Here is a 14,616-nt window from a genome sequence, read left to right on the forward strand (position 1 = left end):
CTTGGATTGATTCTCCCACCTTTGGCGTTTGTAACTTTGGCCTTTAAATCTGCTTCGCCCCCACTTTTAATCTTTTTTTAGACTGCAACTCTTCCGAAGAGTCTTGGTCGTTTATTCCGGGGACGAAAGGAGAAGCTAGCGCGTTAAATGCTAATTCATTAGCCCGGACCGAGTCGCTACTTCAGCGGCCCAACAGTAGGACGGAGCCCCGCTTTAAGCCTCGACATCAACTACCGCGTCTGGCCGCCTTGGGAGCTCTCATCGCCGGGGTAGATCGCAGCAATGAACCGGTGAGACCGTGGTTGTACTTGTAGGTGAAACGCTCCACCAGCTTAATGTTTAACATTTTGGGAATTTTGTAGTCCAAGTTGGAGATGGGAATGTCCCAAATAGTTATTTGCAATGATGAATTTAAGTGCACTGCATCACATTGAGGGGCCATTTTCTAATATAGTATATTGGGATTATCTCATCATGACGGTTGAAATATGGGACAGTGAACCACAACTTCATTAATAGCATTTTAAATAAAAACAATATAATGTAAAAAAAAAAATAAGGTAACTAATTGTGCTAAATATTTATATAATTAAAAAAATGTAAAGTAGTAATTGATCATGCATTTTGTGCTGGCAGAACTGCAACAGTGGAGCACTACAAGGCGGCCATGTTGCTGAGTGCTGCAGGTGACGCTTTAGGTTACAGGAAGCAGTTGTGGGAGGACAACCAATCAGGACCCGCCATTCATAAAGTAAGTTACAGGAACAGGTATGCTGTTTTTTTTTGTGGATCACTTTGGTTAAGTTATGTTGTCATAGGAGCTTGAGGAGCTCGGCGGGTTGAAGAACATCAAAGTCGAGCTTCCTGATTGGCCAGTCAGCGACGACACCGTCCTCCATCTCGCCACGGCTGAGGGCCTCGCCACCGGTGAGCTCCGAATTTTCCTCCTTTCTCTTGTTTTGCCGTCTTGATTTGAGGGATGTGATCGCCTGTGTGGTCCTGATGAGACCTCCTCCTTGCACACACACGCCACCCTCTTCATCAAGGCTGAAGGTTAAATCTAATTTCCGGCCTTTGTGGCGTTGTTAGAGCGCCGCGCCAGTGAGAGAGCGGAGCTTGACCTTTTCGAAGATAAGACAAACAAGAAGACCTAACAGCACGGTAACGTGGTTTTAAAATGTTAACACTGACAAAGGCTGATGTCGGCTGTCTCGCTCGCAGGGAAGCCGGGGGAAGAGCTCCTGCAAGAAGTAGCTGCTCGCTACGTGGAGGGCATGAAAGACATGGAAGGGAGGAAACCGGGACCTTCCAGCATCCTGGGTAAGACCAGCTGAGTACACTTTATAGAACCAGAGAGAACCAGTGCCTCCTGGGTTGCAATGCAAAAAAAAAAATGTTATCTTGAACCCCTTGAAGGAGTGTCCCAGCTGAGGCTTGGTGAGGAGGGAGGCTACAGAGTTCCATACAACCCAGAGGGCACAGGCTGTGGAGCCGCCATGAGATCCATGTGCATTGGACTCAGGTAGGAACAGTAATAAAACCAAAAATCAATCATATTTAAAAATGTGGATTTTTTTACATTTATTTTTGCTGTATTTTATTAACAGTATTACGATAAATTCACTTTATTTCTATAGCATTTTATAAACAAAGACGGCTTCCAAGGCGCTGCACAACATTATAAAAGCAAATAGTAAAATTGCCACTTAAAGAACTTAAGCTAAATTCTATTCTTTAACTAAAACAATAGATAATATTAGCATCATAGTATATCGTAACAGTAGTCATTTCTGAAAAAATAGTACGTCTGCAAGCTGTTTGTGCCTTATAATTAAGTCTTTTAGTCAATTTGTGGCGGTCAACCACAGGATTTAGAGAAAAGGAGTGGTGAGCAGAGCCCAGGAAGAATCAATCAATCAATCAATCAATGTTTACTTACAGTGAAGAAAATAAGTATTTGAACACCCTGCTATTTTGCAAGTTCTCCCAATTAGAAATCATGGAGGGGTCTGAATTTTTCACAGTAGGTGGATGTCCACTGTATGAGAGATAACCTAAAAAGAAAAATCCAGAAATCACAATCTATGATTTTTTTTTTTAAATATTAGTGTGATATAGCTGAAAATAAGTATTTGAACACCAACATTAATATTTGGTGGAGTAGCCTTTGTTTGCAATTAAAGAGGTCAAACGTTTCCTGTTGTTATTCACCAAGTTTGCACAGACTGCAGGACGGATTTTGGCCCACTCCTCCACACAGATCTTCTCTAGATCAGTCAGGTTTCTGGGCTGTCGCTGAGTAACACAGACTTTCAGCTCCATCCAAAGATTTTCAATTGGATTTAGGTCTGGAGACTGGCTAGGCCACTATAGAACCTTGATATGGTTCTTTCAAAGCCACTTCTTGGTTTTCCTGGCTGTGTGTTTTGGGTCATTTTCAGAGGTGGGTAGAGTAGCCAGAAATTGTACTCAAGTAAGAGTACTGTTACTTCAGAGATTTATTACTCAAATAAAAGTAAGGAGTAGTCATCCAAATATTTACTTGAGTAAAAGTAAAAAGTATGTTGTGAAAAAACTACTCAAGTACTGAGTAACTGATGAGTAACCTGTTCGTTTAATAATTACGGCAACAGATAATGCACAAAAACATAAAAATAGCAATGAGCAAATTCATAGCCAGGAATATCTCTTAAACAACTAAAACAATGATATATATTGAATAATAATACATTAAAATAAAAAAATTAAGGCAAATTGAGCCACAATAACTTAACAGCACCATAGGCTCAGTAGGCATTTATTGATTGATTGATTGAAACTTGTATTAGTAGATTGCACAGTACAGTACATATTCCCTACAATTGACCACTAAATTGACCACTAAATGGTAACACCCCAATACGTTTTTCAACGTTAATCATTACTTAATAAATGACCAAGTCGAGGTGATCTATTGGAATCAGACAGTATAGTGCTGATAATGTCCACATTTTCAAATGGAGGAGAAAAAAAGTTCCTCTTTTCTGTCTAATACCACATGAAAGTCGTTGGTTTTTGGCATCTTATTTGTCCAGCTTCCATATTCGTTTTTATACACTTTACAAGAAATACATTGGCGGCAAACTCCATAGCTTGCTCGCTTGTTTGCGCTGGCTTTCGGAGACTCTTATTTTGTTAGCGCAGGCGCGATGGAGCGGCGCTTTTATTGTGAAGACAGGAACTGTGCGATCAGTCTTTAAGCTTGTGACGGGAAGTACGGTTGAAATAAAAAGTGTCTTTTTTCCTTTACACTTTTGATTCATTGATTGAAACTTTTATTAGTAGATTGCACAGTACAGTATATATTCTGCACAATTGACCACTAAATGGTAACACCCCAATGAGTTTTTCAACTTTTCTAGGTTGGATTCGACGTGTGATGGTCACGTGACCGCCTGGTTTTGTTTGATTGGTCCAACGTCATCAGTGACTGCATTTGATTGGTGAAACGCAGGCATGCGTAGTTCCCACTTTGAATGCGTGTCTGACAAAATCAAAACAAACAAAACGTGCATTAACAGATCGATAAAAAAAAGTAGCGAGTAACCAGCTGATTGTAGATAAATGGAGCGGAGTAAAAGTAGCGTTTCTTCTTTATAAATATACTCAAGTAAAAGTATGTTGCATAAAAACTACTGTTAGTAGTACAATTTATCCCAAAAGTTACTCAAGTAGATGTAACGGAGTAAATGTAGCGCGTTACTACCCACCTCTGGTCATTGTCATGTTGGAAGATCCAGCCACGACTCATCTTCAATGATCTGACTGAGGGAAGGAGGTTTTTGGCCAAAATCTCACAATACATGGCTGCAGTCATCCTCCCCTTAATACAGTGCAGTCGCCCTGTCCCATGAGCAGAAAAACACCCCCAAAGCATGATGCTACCACCCCTTCGCTTTACAGTAGGGTTGGTGTTCTTGGGATGGTACGCATCATTCTTCTTCCTCCAAACACGCATAGTGGAATTATGACCAAAAAGGTCAATTTTGGTCTCTTCTGTCCACAAAACTTTTTCCCATGACTCCTCTGGATCATCCAAATGGTCATTGGCAAACTTAAGACGGGCCTTAACATGTGCTGGTTTAAGCAGAGGAATCTTCCGTGCCATGCATGATTTCAAACCATGACGTCTTAGTGTATTACCAACAGTGACCATGCAAAAAGTGGTCCCGGCTCTTTTCAGGTCATTTACCAAGTCCTGCTGTGTAGACCTGGGCTGATTCTTCACCTTTCTTAGCATCAATGAGACCCCACGAGGTGATATCTTGCATGGGAATCCACTCCCATTGAGATTGACTGTCATGTTTAGCTTCTTCCATTTTCTAATGATTGCTCCAACAGTGGACCTTTTTTCACCCAGCTGCTTGGAAATGTTTCCGTAGCCCTTTCCATCCTTGTGGAGTTGTACAATTTTTCTCTGGTGTCTTTGGACAGCTCTTTGCTCTTAGTCATGCTGAATGTTTGGGTCTTACTGATTTTATGGGGTGGACTGGTGTTTTTATGCAGCTAACAACCTCACACAGGTCCATCTGATTCAGGGTAATACAGTGGAGTGGAGGAGGACTTTTAAAGGCGGACTAACAGGTCTTTTAGGGTCAGAATTCTAGCTGATAGACAGGTGTTCTAATACTTATTTTTAGCTGTATCACACGAATAAATTGTTAAAAAATAATTGATTGTGATTTCTGGATTTTTCTTTTTAGGTTATCGCTCATACAGTGGACATGCACCTACCGGGAAAATTTCAGACCCCTCCATGATTTCTAAGTGGGAGAACTTGCAAACTAGCAGGGTGTTCAATTACTTATTTTCTTGACTGTATATAGCCCAAAATCACGAGTGTCTCAAAGGGTTGCACAAAGAAGCCTGCTCATTGGCTGACGCGATACATAATGCAGCGCGTGCATTGTGCGGACTTGTTTGCAGTAAAGCATGGCTGCCGAACACCCACCTGGAAAGATTGCAATACCTGCGCTTGCTGTTACTGCAAAATTGGGGGTTAAATCACCAAAAATAATTCCCGGGCGCGGCCACCGCTGCTAACCACTGCTCCCCTCACCTCCCAGGGGGTGACCAAGGTTGATGGGTCCAATGCAGAAAATAATTTCGCCACACCTGGTGTGTGTGTGACAATCATTGGTACTCTAGTCTAATATACTGCTAAAAAAATAATTATTAATTAATTAGCGATATCATTATGTATCACTATAGACACATAATCAATATCAATATAAGTTGCGTTCGATAAAACATTCGATATATATTTACATTTTTTGCTCAGAAGAAACACGAAATTATGAAGGCATGGAACTCAGGAAACAGGAAGTGTCACTGAGCCATTGGAGGGAAACGCTAACAGCCAATCACTTACCAGTATCAACTACCAAGATTGGTTGCGCCGTCTTCCATTTTCTGCATGGAGCAAGAAACTGCGAAATCTTGATATGTCACAGAAACGTGTCTTTAGTTTTGTTGGTTTTAATGCAGACAGTGCAGCAACATAATTAGTTGCTTCCCAAAGTACTTTGTGTAGCTTTCAATAGCTTATACACTACTGCCATCTAGTGTCTCGAAACTGAAACTACCTTCAAATTAACTGCATTTATTGTATCACCTTAGCTGCACTCATCCTACCAGACATCGTCATCACTGATAAATGCCACATTTGGTAAGTTAGAAATGGCATGATATTAAAAAATATCAATAGCTATCGATATCGATGAATATAAAAAATGTATCTCTGGAATTACAGAAGAATTCTGTCTGTTGACACAAGATTCAAGTACTTCAGCTTTAAGTCTCGCAGTTCAAATACAAACAATGAAAGTAGTGATTCAAATAAGAGAAATAAACAACACTAAAACAAGTAGGGAAGAGCCGATCATTATCGTCCACTTTTTGTGAAAAGATATGTGATCGCCATTGCCGAATAAGGCCTTCTTAATGCTGATCACAAACTGATTGCCTCTGGCTTGCACTGTTTTTATTTGTAGTCCCTCAACTGACAAGCGGCTAGCAGCTAATGATGTGGGTCCATACACAGTGTGGAACGGCTCCACTAAGCTAATAAAAATCCCCCCCATTACTACAAAATGAACTGCATTCTGCGACCCCGAGTGGGTAAAGTGGTAAAAAATGGATGGGGGAAGCCGATTTATCACTGGTAAACGTGGCTTAACGCGTTAGACCAGTGGTTCTTAACCTGGGCTCGATCGAACCCTAGGGGTTCAGTGTAGCCTCCGTCGCGGAAGTCAAGACACACCCGACTAATCGTGTAAATTAAAAATTCTCCCTAACGGCGTATTATGAATACGACAACAGCAGAAATCACACTGATTTGCAGGTGTGTAAGTTGCTGTGAGTTCATGTACTGTGTTGGTTTTGTTCTTTGAACAAGGTGATGTTCATGCACAGTTCTCTTTGTGCACCAGTAAAAAACATAACTTTGTCTTGAATTTGAAAAAAATAAAACATGTTTTACTAGAGTAGGGTTTGGTGAATGCGCATATAAAACCGGTGGGGTTCGATACCTCCAACAAGGTTAAGAACCACTGTTTTAGACCTTCAGAGCAAGCCGTTTTGAAACAACACCAAGAAATAAAGGCTCAGTAAAGTTTAATAATTTTACAGCAGAATGTAAGCAGATATTAAAAAACAAAGAACCCTTTATTATGTTTATAATGTAATACAACTTTTAGTGTGTCAGCATTGTCACAGTCAGTACACAACATGTAAAAGGAGGACTTGATCGATCTAGAAATTGGTGGTGTCCATACCAAGGGTAATATCAGTATATGATCAATACCAGAGTGACTTGGTCCAGATTTTTATTTTCTCAAAATCGTTGTTGTTTTTGTCAATGTTTATAAACTTAGGCAGTAGTTCTCTGGACAGTGGAGGACGTTGAGAGCAAAAACAGAAATGAGTAAGAGATAATAGTTTTTTCTTTTGGTTAGTTATTGTGTACTATTGGCTTTGTTCTGCTCACACAACTGTGGTTAATAAAAGAAAATAAGGATAAACATTATGTTGATATTGTTCAACTGTCAATAGCACCCACCGAAAATAAACTGCAATATTTGCAATTGATACCATGAATTGATTAACGTGGACCCCGACTTAAACAAGTTGAAAAACCTATTCGGGAGTTACCATTTAGTGGTTTAATTGTACGGAATATGTACTGAACTGTGCATTCTACTAATAAAAGTTTCAATCAATCAATCAAAAACCTATGATGGGGAATGGTATCAGCCGATCTCATTTGTGGCTGATCGGTATCGGAATTGGCAGCATAAAATCCTGATCGGAACATCCTTACAGTAAAGTAAAACCAAATCAAAAAAGTAAATCTATAAAAAGAGACTACACGAATAATGCCAAGTTAAATATTTTAGAATAAAAGCATTTGCATCTGCATTGTCGAATAAATAATACAACATTATGTTAATACATAAAACATTGTTTGGAACTTTTAATTTATTTAAATGTTTTTCTTTATTTGTATTTTATGTCTTGTATATTATGGTATTGAATCTTATTCCATGTGCATTGTGTGAAGTAAAACAACATGAAACTAGTACATTATTTATTAATTTATATTATGAATATTGTGGATTTTTCAAATGATTTAAAATATTTATATTTTATTACTGGAATTATAATGTATATTGCAGGAGCCTAAATGCTGTTTAAGTTAATTCTCATTTTATGGAAGGTATTATGTTTACTCAGCCAAAAGGGGACTATTTACTTTATTTGCATGATAAGAACATTTATGTATTGAATACTTAGAGTAATTATATAAAGCTAACTTTATTTGTAATTATTACATCTGTCAAAATAATTTGATGACGTAACTGTTTTAATTGTATGTATGGCGGAAGGATCTGTGTGGTCAGGTGGTTTTTGGACGCAAGGTGTTTTGGGTAATTGCAGTCAGGTGCGGTGGAATCTAGCCACACCGTTTTTTGACGTCACTCTTACTTTTTCTAACTTTTACTGTAACAAACTCTCTTTATTTTGTCATTCATTAGTTCCCACATCGTGATTGTTTTCCGTTTTGAATTATTAAGTTCACAAGTAAACAATACAAAAGAAGAGGAACGTCTGGAGTTTTTGTTTTGTCGTTGCCGCAGCAAGCGGAGCAGGAGAAAGTAGAGGAGTGTCAAGCTAAGGCTACATTAGGAATCTACATTTATTTTTATTAAGGATTTTTACTATATCAAATATGCTGAGGACATCTTCTGTTATTATTTGTCCCTTCCCACCTTTCTTGAGTGTTGCTGCTCAGTGCAAATGTCACTAACACCACATTTGGGCCACAAAGTCAACCTGGCAGTTTTCCTCCATTTTATTGTCACTGTCGAGACAAACTGCACACACACAGAAAGTTGAGTGAAAGCTGACATTTTCCAAAAGAAAGAGTAGATGATTTCCAGTGGATAGTTTTTGTGTCCTGGTGTTACAGTTTGACCTTGGAACTGAACGTTTCCTTTATTTCAGAGTGCAGACCGATAACGACGTCCATCCTCTCCAGGTATCCAAAGCCTGACCAGCTGTTGTCCTTGGTGGCGGTTGCCGTGGAGACGGGCAGAATGACCCACCCTCACCCCACGGGTTTCCTGGGAGCTGTGGCCTCAGCACTTTTCGCCGCGTACGCCGTCCAGCGCCGGCCAATCACCACTTGGGGCTTGGGTCTGATCAACGAGGCCTGTCCAATCGCAAGGAACTTTGTTCAGGGGCGAGGCTTTGCTGTGGAGGAGGCGGAGAGAGACTGGGCTTTCTTCTGTGACAAGTGGCAGTGGTACGAACGACTCGTTATGTCACCTTGTGTTCATCTCCACTTCTCCTTCATCAGCAGCTTCTCCGAGCCTCGTTAGTCACGGCTAACGCGTGCCGACTGACAACACCCAGCTCTGTCCTTCGCTGCAAACAAACAACTTGCTCATGTCTTCTGCAGGTACCTGGACACCAGGGGCCTCTCCAATGGCCTGGGCCCCGCGCTTTGGCCCTCTTTGTTCGGGCCGGCCGAGCGCGACGAGGCCTACAAGGGTTTCAGCCTGGCGGGATGGGCGGGCCGTAGCGGTCACGACGCGCCCATGATTGCCTTGGACGCCCTGCTGGGGGCGGGATCAAACTGGGAGGAGCTGATGAGCAGGGCGGGCTTTCATGGAGGTTGGAGTTTGAATTGTCTTTGTACATTTTCCTTCATACTTCATGATGTTTTCTAAGGTTGCTGTGATGTCGTAGTTATGTGTCTCGCAGCCATTAGGGGTCTTCAAAGTTTCCCCCCTAACAGATAAGAGAGATGTAGCGGACCCCCACTCATACATCTGTCAAAAATTCTGCTTTGTGTTTTAAAGGCCTACTGAAATGAGATGTTCTTATTTAAACGGGGATAGCAGGTCCATTCTATGTGTCATACTTGATCATTTCGCGATTTTGCCATATTTTTGCTGAAAGGATTTAGTAGAGAACATCCACGATAAAGTTCGCAACTTTTAGTCGCTAATAGAAAAGCCCTGCCTTTACCGGAGGGTCGCAGACGATGACGTCACCTGTTGAGGGCTCCTCATATCCTCACATTGTTTTAATGGGAGCCTCCAACAAAAAGAGCTATTCGGTCAGAGAAAACGACAACTTCCCCATTAATTTGAACGCGGATGAAAGATTTGTGTTTGAGGATATTGATAGCGACGGACTAGAAAAAAAATAAAAATAAATCTAGTTTAAAAAAAAAATAACGCAATTGCATTGGGATGGATTCAGATGTTTTTAGACACATTTACTAGGATAATTCTGAGAAATCCCTTATCTTTCTATTGTGTTGCTAGTGTTTTAGTGAGTTAAATAGTACCTGATAGTTGGACGTGTGTGTCCACGGGTGTCTTGAGGCCAGTGTCTGATGGAAGTCGACGGCAGCTGTATGGACGGCACAAGCTCAGCTGATCTCCGGTAAGAGGCGACTTTTTACCACAATTTTCTCACAGAAAACACCTGGTTGACATTTGGTCAGGATCCATGTTCGCTTGACCGCTCTGATCCATAGTAAAGTTTAACCTGCAGGAATTTTAAACAAGGAATCACCGTGTGTTTGTCTGGCTAAAGGCTAAAGCTTCCCAACTCCATCTTTCTACTTTGACTTCTCCATTATTAATTAAACAAATTGCAAAATATTCAGCAACACAGATGTCGAAAATACTGTGTAATTATGCGGTTAAAGCAGACAACTTTTAGCTGTGTGTGTGTGCAGCGCTAATATTTCCTAACAGTCCGTGATGTCACACGTACACATCATTCCGCAACGTTTTCAACAAGAAGCTCCTGGGAAATTTAAATTTGCAATTTAGTAAACTAAAAAGGCCGTATTGCCATGTGTTGCAATGTTAATATTTCATCATTGCTATATAAACTATCAGACTGCGTGGTCGGTAATAGTGGGTTTCAGTAGGCCTTTAAACTAAACTGTTATTGTACAATACTAAGATGGTTAAATAATACAATATAGCGCCACTCATAGCTAGCTGGAAACTTGCGCGTTAATCACAAGCTGACATTTAGGGTGTTAATCGCTAGCCGTCTTAAATGCTAACTTGAATACAATAATATATCATGTTTTAAGGGTGGCCATGCCACTCTCATTTCTAAACTACACCACGATGTGTCGGATTAATGTTAATGTGTAGATATAAATATTTAAATATGTGGAAAAATTGGGGAATATTAAGTCATTAAAAAAACCCCACAACCCTGTTGAAGACTTCTGATATGGTACAGTATATGTCTGATACAGCAGTGATTTTCAAACTGTAGTGGTACTCAGGCTCCATTTAGTGGTACAACAGATAATCACTTGATCAAAGTAGTTTTATTTTCCTATATTTAAACAATGTTATTGTGCAAACTGTGTTTATTGTTACAGTGGTCAAAATGTTTAAATGTACCGATACCTAAGTAAAACCTTGTCCTTGTTTTTAATTAATACTTAGGCCTACTATGCTACTGTATTTCATTGTTTGTGATTAAAGAGCAAAGTTTATTTTCGGAGGTGGTACTTGGTTAAAAAAAAAAAAAAAAAGAAAGTCAGAACCACTGTGGTACAGTATTATTGACATAGTCACATAAAATGTGACGGTACGTCATTATGGATACTTTACATAGTCACATAAAATGTGACGGTACGTCATTATGGATACTTTCACAATGCACAGTAAGTCATAGATCAGGGGTGTCCAAAGTGTGGGTGCGCAGCTTGGGGTTTTCTTTGGCCGAAAGCATGTTGTCGAAATGAAAAACAGACAAAAATAATTAGGAAGTAGTAAAAATTTACACAAAAATACAATGAGAGAAAGCATGAAGTGTGATACTAAATGCTAACTCCTATGGCGCAAAGCTGATATTTGATTTTCTAATATATAGCTGCTATAGAATGTATCTTTACTAAATATACATGCTTTGACTTTTCAGTATGCGCCTTGTGGTGGACACCCCGTCAGACAGTGATGTGCTATCCTACTCATAGCCACTAGAGGGCGTACTTTCATATTAGACACTGGACACAATAAAGTATAGCCACATAAATTGATCCTCCTGTGCTGATCACATTTACTAGAGAATACTTGCATGGTTGAAAGCATTTTCTTATTTTCCCAGGGGTCAGTGGCAGCACTGCTGTTATCGCCTGCTGCTGCTGGGGTCTTCTGTACGGCACCCAAGGGGTCCCTGAAGGCAACTACAGCAATCTGGAGTACAAGGATCGACTGAGGCACAGTGGCGAAATGCTCTACTCGCTCTCACACTGAGGTGGTGTCCCAACATGCATGTGAAAGCAGGCCACATGTTGTCATTGGATGAGTGGGTGCAGTGGCGTGTTACACACATACACACTGTATTTGCCTGAAGGGGCCACAATGTCCCACTGACCCACAGAGGATCCACAAGGACAAATGTCACATGTCACATAAAAGCTACTGTGTCAAGTGGGCCCCCTAGTGGCCGTTTGAAATAACTGCAGAATTGTTTTACAGTGGAACCAATTGAAGCAAATTAGAATGTAAAGATGTGACATATGAATCGTGAGTAAATCATTAGTCTTCCTGCAGTCGCTGCAAACAAAATAAACTAAAACAACATTGTTGTAGTTAAGTTGAAAACTTTATTTTTTGGTCATTATGTTTTTAATGTTTTTTTTTGTCTTGTCCATTTTTTTAATTTTATTTGACTAAAGAAGAGAAGAAGGGTGACCTTTAACTACAGGGGCGAGTTAAAAAAAGTGATTTGTTAAAACCCCACTCAGCTTTTCAAATCCCTCCGGTCATGCGTCAGAGCTGTCTTTCTGTCAACAAACACTTTGCTAGCAATGTTTCCCTCACTGATTTGTCCTCTTGACTGGTCCAAGTTGGCGAGGTGCCTCACGCCTCAGAGAAAAGAAAGAAGTTGAAGAGAAGTGAAGGATTGTTGTTCTGCAGTCTTTTTCCGCTTGTCTTATAAAAAGGTCCTTTTCTTCTGGGCCCATGAACAATAACAGCAGAAGAAGATTAAGGTGCTATGAGACTTTGTCCTCCCCCCGCTGCACTTTTTCTGTCATATACGTTCAGTTACTTCAGTGGGGATATCGGCGCTCATTCCTGGGAACATTTAGGAGGGCGGGTCCGGAAAACTTAATTTCCAGGTGGATGGAAGGAGGCAGGGTGTGTCTGGACCTGCATTGCTATGAGCAGCAACGGAAAAGAAAAGTGGGTAATATATTTTTTTTACATTCCATTTGACAGTTCAAGTATTTTTTTCTACCTTGTGGATGTCCGATGTAAAAGTGTTGGTGTGTTCCTTGCTGTGGTCCATGCTGTGGGTGCTGGGGCACTGAACCCGGCCCCTGTTGAGGGGGAGGCTGAAGCATCACCAGCTGGGGCTGACCGTGGCTCCCTGAATGGTGGGGACCCGACATGGCTCCTTGTACATGTGCCTGCAACACATTGTTATGCACTATTGGCTTGCATGGTGGTCAGAATGTGTACGCAAGGTCTGTTAGTGAGCAACAAACGTGAGAAAAAAATCTTATCTCCATCACTTGTTTGAGGCACGCTAAATGCTTTTGTAGTTGTGGGTTTTCATGACATGATTAAATCAAGGACAGATGAGCGAATGAATGAAACTCATCCCAAACTTTTTAATCCTGTCCAGCAGACGGTCTACGCCCCCACGTGCAGGATTATGCAAAACCGGCACAAACATGGCACAGTGGGGCCTAAAAAACGCCAGTACGACTGTGGTGAATCTCAACAAGACCTTCACCAATGCCCTTAAAAGTATGTCCATGTCACAAACAACAACCTGAAAAAATCCACATCATTAGCTAAGACGTGGCTCTCTGTCTGGTCCGACAAGATAAAATGATATCCACGCCCAACGCCTCAGAGGTGTAGAACGTTTTTTTTTTTTAAATAATAAAAGCAGGCATTGCCAAATACCTTTAAGTACAGAGAAACCTGTTTAAATCCGCCCCTTGGACTGCACGACTGTGGTTAACATAAATGGTTGTCGACAAAACAAAATGATTATTAAAAAACAAAATTATTTTATCAACTATATTTATATAGGGGCTTCACGGTGGCAGAGGGGTTAGTGCGTCTGCCTCAGAATACAAAGGTCCTGAGTAGTCAGGGTTCAATCCCGGGCTCAGGATCTTTCCGTGTGGATTTTGCATGTTCTCCCCGTGAATGCGTGGGTTCTCCCCGGATACTCCGGCTTCCTCCCACCTCCAAAGACATGCACCTGGGGATAGGTTGATTGGCAACACTAAATGGTCCTAGTGTGTGAATGTTGTCTATCTGTGTTGGCCCTGCGATGAGGTGGCGACTTGTCCAGGGTGTACCCCGCCTTCCGCCCGATTGTAGCGGAGATAGGCACCAGCGCCCCCCGCAAGCCCAAAGGGAATAAGCGGTAGAAAATGGATGGATGGATTTATATAGCGCTTTACTCTAGTGACTCAAAGGGCTTTACATAGTCAACCCCTTTATCTAAGTTACATGTATACCAGTGTGGGTGGCACTGGGAGCAGGTGGGTAAAGTGTCTTGCCAAAGGACACAACAGCAGTGACTAGGATGGTGGAAGCAGGGATCGAACCTGGAACTGTCAAATTGCAGGCACGGCCACTCTACCAACCGAGCCGTCACTGTTGGATATTTTCTAGTGGTATGTGGCCTAAACATTTGGTTTTAAACTCTCGTAATAGTCGGATACCCGCTTACCAACTCAGTGGCCTAGTGGTTAGAGTGTCCGCCCTGAGATCAGTAGGTTGTGAGTTCAAACCCCGGCCGAGTCATACCAAAGACTATAAAAAAAAATGGGACCCCTTGCCTCCCTGCTTGGCACTCAGCATCAAGGATTGGAATTGGGGGTTAAATCACCATAAATGATTCCTGGGCGCAGCACCGCTGCTGCCCACTGTCCCCTCACTTCCCAGGGGGTGATCAAGGGGATGGGTTAAATGCAGAGGACAAATTTCACCACACCTAGTGTGTGTGTGTGTGTGACAATCATTGGTATTTTAACTTACGCGTCTCTCTTGTTCGGTA

The 14,616-nt window shown here is 41.2% G+C and overlaps 2 protein-coding genes across 3 annotated transcripts in view; one reads left to right on the forward strand and one right to left on the reverse strand.

Annotated features, from left to right (window-relative positions):
• adprh (ADP-ribosylarginine hydrolase) lies at window positions 1-12,199 on the forward strand. Its single transcript, XM_061909456.1, has 8 exons — window positions 1-290; window positions 637-751; window positions 819-927; window positions 1,222-1,320; window positions 1,417-1,522; window positions 8,579-8,845; window positions 9,002-9,216; window positions 11,695-12,199. Exons 1-8 carry the CDS (start codon window positions 283-285, stop codon window positions 11,841-11,843), a joined length of 1,068 nt encoding a protein of 355 aa, XP_061765440.1. The 5' UTR covers window positions 1-282; the 3' UTR covers window positions 11,844-12,199.
• The window catches only part of atxn2l (ataxin 2-like), a 21,319-nt gene continuing 18,876 nt past the window's right edge, over window positions 12,174-14,616 (reverse strand). For both annotated transcript variants that reach the window (XM_061909453.1, XM_061909455.1), the window contains exons 22-23: window positions 12,832-13,003; window positions 12,174-12,751 (exon numbers count right to left, since the gene is read on the reverse strand). In XM_061909453.1, coding sequence (XP_061765437.1) covers window positions 12,702-12,751; window positions 12,832-13,003 — 222 coding nt within the window. In that variant the 3' untranslated portion in view covers window positions 12,174-12,701. The remainder of the gene's footprint in view (window positions 12,752-12,831; window positions 13,004-14,616) is intronic.

Source organism: Nerophis ophidion, linkage group LG08 (assembly GCF_033978795.1).
Source record: "Nerophis ophidion isolate RoL-2023_Sa linkage group LG08, RoL_Noph_v1.0, whole genome shotgun sequence".
Taxonomy (NCBI): Eukaryota; Metazoa; Chordata; class Actinopteri; order Syngnathiformes; family Syngnathidae; genus Nerophis; species Nerophis ophidion.

Bases quoted from the DNA above. Each gene is read 5' to 3' on its own strand.
- adprh (XM_061909456.1), top strand. The intron at 928-1,221 runs GTGAGCTCCGAA...TCTCGCTCGCAG, and splicing joins GGCTGAGGGCCTCGCCACCG to GGAAGCCGGGGGAAGAGCTC. The intron at 1,321-1,416 runs GTAAGACCAGCT...AACCCCTTGAAG, and splicing joins GGGACCTTCCAGCATCCTGG to GAGTGTCCCAGCTGAGGCTT.